Source organism: Poecilia reticulata, linkage group LG15 (assembly GCF_000633615.1).
Source record: "Poecilia reticulata strain Guanapo linkage group LG15, Guppy_female_1.0+MT, whole genome shotgun sequence".
In the NCBI taxonomy this organism is placed as follows: Eukaryota; Metazoa; Chordata; class Actinopteri; order Cyprinodontiformes; family Poeciliidae; genus Poecilia; species Poecilia reticulata.
The window spans coordinates 22732517-22736660 of record NC_024345.1 but is presented as its reverse complement, the minus strand read 5'-3'; the positions used below and the strand labels follow the sequence as shown (position 1 = coordinate 22736660).

General features: G+C 43.1%; 1 protein-coding gene across 1 annotated transcript in view; it reads right to left on the bottom strand.

Annotated features, from left to right (window-relative positions):
* polr1b (RNA polymerase I subunit B) overlaps positions 1–3418 on the bottom strand; it is a 12260-nt gene extending 8842 nt beyond the window's left edge. Inside the window, exons 1-7 of the mRNA XM_008430005.2 lie at positions 3242–3418; positions 2116–2283; positions 1892–2038; positions 1646–1778; positions 1430–1566; positions 767–990; positions 248–419 (exon numbers count right to left, since the gene is read on the bottom strand). Of these exons, the coding sequence (XP_008428227.1) occupies positions 248–419; positions 767–990; positions 1430–1566; positions 1646–1778; positions 1892–2038; positions 2116–2283; positions 3242–3418 (1158 nt within the window). The remainder of the gene's footprint in view (positions 1–247; positions 420–766; positions 991–1429; positions 1567–1645; positions 1779–1891; positions 2039–2115; positions 2284–3241) is intronic.
* Positions 3419–4144: the final 726 nt, after the last annotated feature.

Here is a 4144-nt window from a genome sequence, read left to right as displayed (position 1 = left end):
AAGGAAGGAAGGAAGGAAAAACAGGAAAGGAAGGAAGGAAAAACAGGAAAGGAAGGAAGGAAAAACAGGAAAGGAAGGAAGGAAAAACAGGAAAGGAAGGAAGGAAAAAAGAAAGGAATCAAAATAGAAAGAAAGGAGACAAACAAGGTAACACAGAAGGAAAGGAGAGATGAAGGAAAGAGGGGCAGAAAGAAGGAAGGATACAGAGCAGACAGGAAGAAGCCAAATAAGGGCGGGCGGGTCTGACCTTCAGGAACATGAGGTAGAGCTGACCCGGAGTCAGAACCTCCTGGCACATCAGGCTGTCCGGGTTCTCCTCCATGCACTCCTGCTTGGCGAAGTTGAATAGCTTCCGGGTCGAGAAGCACAGCAGGTAGAACTTCTCCAGGTCCGACTTCAGGTGGATGCAGAGGCATTCGCTGCACACAAAACGCAGAGTCTCACCATCATTTTTATTCATTTTTATTTCCTGCTCTTCCCAGGAAGTTGACGTCACGAGCCGGGAACTGAGACAGAGGACAGTTTAGCATGCGACACAGGACTCAATGCTGCACCTCTGCAGCATTAAATTACAAAACAGTATTATCTGATAAACTGGCTTGCTATTATTCTTTAACTGAAGTGAAGGGCCACACACAATCAGACCACAAATGGCCCCCGAGCCACACATTGGACACCCCTTCTCTAAGCACTAATCCTCAAAATTACAATAAAAGACATGAAAGCTTCTTAAAGAGGTTCTTTGTACATTATAATAAGTGCTTACTTTAGCAGGAAGTTGGCGCATTGCTCGTTGGTGTACCACTCCGGTATGCTCAGCTTGACCCGGAAGCGCTCGCCCAGGTAGTCGAGCACCTTGCTGCGGGTGGTGCAGCCCTCCTCCGACACCATGCGCAGCATTTCTGACACGCAGGTCTTATAGAAGGAGTTGTCCTCGCTACCTTTGATCAGCTCCTGGTAGATCTGGAAATCTGTGAAGTCCACCAGAGCCTGAGCAGCGAGAGGCAAACAAAATACAAACTTAAAATGAGGAGGGCACCCACCCACTTTTCCAATTCCAATATCCGACGTCTAGTATTCTAATTTATTTGTAGAAAATTTTTTAAACTAATCCCAAAATTTCTTTGTTTGTCGTAGCAAAGTTTATACTTTCAGAGCTCATAAATTTCCAAGTTTTCCTACCAAATTTCTGAAATTAATCTAAAAAAAATCGTTTTTTTTTGCGCCGTCATATAAATGCACTGGATTATAAGTTATTTGATCATTCTTGAACACACCAAGAAAGTGCAATTAGGAATTATAAATACAAGGTAAAATAAACAGAATCAGAATGAATAGATCTGCATTCATGCATCAGACACATGTAGTAGAATTGTATCTTTACCGATACGGTTATCGGATCGGTACCGGTACTGGATCGGTGCGTTACCTTCAGAGCGAAGCCGAGCGGCAGGAAGAACAGCTCCTTCTGGTAGATGAAGTTCAGCATCACGGTGCCGTTCTCCAGGTAATGGAGGTTCATGTTGATGGCCGAGTGCTCCTCCCTCACGCAGTGCATGGAGATACCTGCCAGCAGAGGAGGGCGGGGCTTGTTCTTAAAGGGGCGGCGCTCGTTTTTAAAGGAGGAGTGGCTCTGCGTCCTTACCGTACTGGGTGTATCCCTGACCGCGGCTCTTCCACTTGGGCCTGCACATGGCGACCGGATAGTTCCTCCTCTGCTGTATCAGCATGCGGACGACCTTCTCGATGCCGTTCATGATGAAGTAACCTCCCATTTCCTGCCAGGTCAAAGACAATTAGCGGGATTTGACTGGAACAACTCCTGCGCTTTTAAAGCTTGAATCTGATTGACCGTCATGGTTGACGATGAATCACGGATGGCGTAGCGAACCTCTGCCTCTTCATGATGCTTTACGAGCTCCTTAGGCGACAAGCCGTGGAGGTTGCAGAGCTTGGACTTCACCATGATCGGTACCTGACCCAGGGACTGCTTGATGATTCCTTTTGGGATGCCGTTGATCGCCCAGCTGATGTCCGCCTAAAACGACGCAACGCGCTGTCAAACAGAGGTCAAAGGTCTCCATTTTGATCCTGGTCTGAGGGATGGGGCCTTACCACCAGCTTTCCTTTGTAGGAGCACCTCCTGCCTCGGCACTCTGCGGGGTAAACCTTCATCTCGGTGCAGATGCTGCCCTTGGCGACCACTGGGTTGTGGATGGAAGCTTCCACAAAGGCTAGGGTCACTTTGTTCTGTTTGAACATGAACTCCATGGGCGGGATGGCCTGAGAGGAAACACCGGGTAAAATCAGACATGGACGACGCCCAGCTCATAGCTAATACATCAATAACAATATATAGCGGGATAGACATAATATCAGTATAATACGTCTAGAAAATATTCAATATTCACTGAATGCCAATTCTGAACTGCACAGCATTCTGGGTGATGTAGGCAGAGGAAAGGTAGCTAAGCTAGGTTGGTGGAATCAACTAACTCTCTCACTCTTTGGTTGCCTAGCAACAGCCTGCTGAGTAATTGGCACAGCAGCAGTTTCCAGTTTCTCCTCCGTCTGTCACAACTGCGTAAAAATAAAAAACAACAGAGTAAAAGCCAGATGAAACAAGAAAGTCCAGTAACCTTTCTTGTATTTCAGATATTTAAAAGAGAAAAACTAATCAATAATTATTGATAAAGACTGATATGAAATGCTAATATTGTGATACATTTTACAGCCATATCGCCCAACTCCGTTTATAGCTTTCTGTTACGGCTGAATCTCAAATTAAAATAGTGGGGAAATGTTATTTAATTAGTTATCAATTCAGTTTAATAAAGTGTACACTTTACACATTAATTTCACACAAATATATACACTGAAACAATCGAAGCAAATCGTGTTATTGTCACCAAACAAATCACCTTCCTGCTCAAATTAGATGCTAAAACACAATAAACAAATTTACAAAAAAAAAAAAACAACTAAAAAATTTTCTCACAAAGTTTTCTCGAATCCACCAAATAGAAATAATTAAAAAAATTACCCTAAAACAAGTAAAGTTTAGTCTGACAGAGGGGAGAACATAAACTGGAATAACTTTATAAAAAATTATGTTTGGGTTTCAATTTGCTCTAATTTTACCCAGAATGATTTCACCCGCTTGGCATATAGCTGAGTGACAAATCGATATAATTTAGCATCTTAAGCTAAATAACTCCGTATTCAATGTCCGGCGACCCACCAGGACGACCCGAGAGAGTCCCTCGGTGACAGCCTGGTTAAAGGACTCGATGTGGGCCTTGGTGAGGTCCTGGACGGCGGGGTGCTGTTTGTCCTTCAGTTTCCCGAAGCCTCCGTCCGTCAGGTTCTTCAAACTCGGTCCATGAGGCAAATTCGTCCACTTATCAGAAGGCTCCATGTTTCTGCTTCAGCTTGTTTACCACATGGACCTGCTGACACCGGAAGCACATGTCTGAGGCACCGGAAGAGAAGCAGGAAGGTTCGTTGTGCCTTTTCTGCCATCTTGTGGTGGTTAATAAACTTTCACTTGCGACTCCATTCGGTCAATACATTAAATTAGTTTATAGTGGAAACAAGTTGGCAAATAATTTTATAGTCAGCGAGATGAATTCATTCTGAGAATGGTTAACATTTTTGGGGTTTGAAATTTGATCAGACTGTGACATCTTTGTTACAAACAATTTTTGTTATATTGCCGTATTAACAGAAACATAAGCGGTTTTTCGGCATTGTTTTCCCTTTGCCGTGGCGGACCGCACTAAATCATTAATATGCAGGTTTCAGTTTGTCTAAGTCATTATAATAAGTCAGTACTTGAATACTTTTTACAAAATTCTTTTTTACTCTTACTTGAGTAAATTCTTGGACGGCTACTGAGTAAAAATATGTTGAAGTAGTGCTACTCTTACTTGAGTACAATTTTTGGCTATTCTGCCCACCTGTGATATTAAGGATATTAAGAAATACTGTAAGTTTAATCTTTCTACCTTTAATAAATGGTAAAAGGACCGAACTTGTATAGCGCTTTTCCGATCATTTTGACCACTCAACGCGCTTTACACATGTCACATTCACCCATTCGCATTCACAAACGCATTCATACACTGATACGCAGATTTACCGA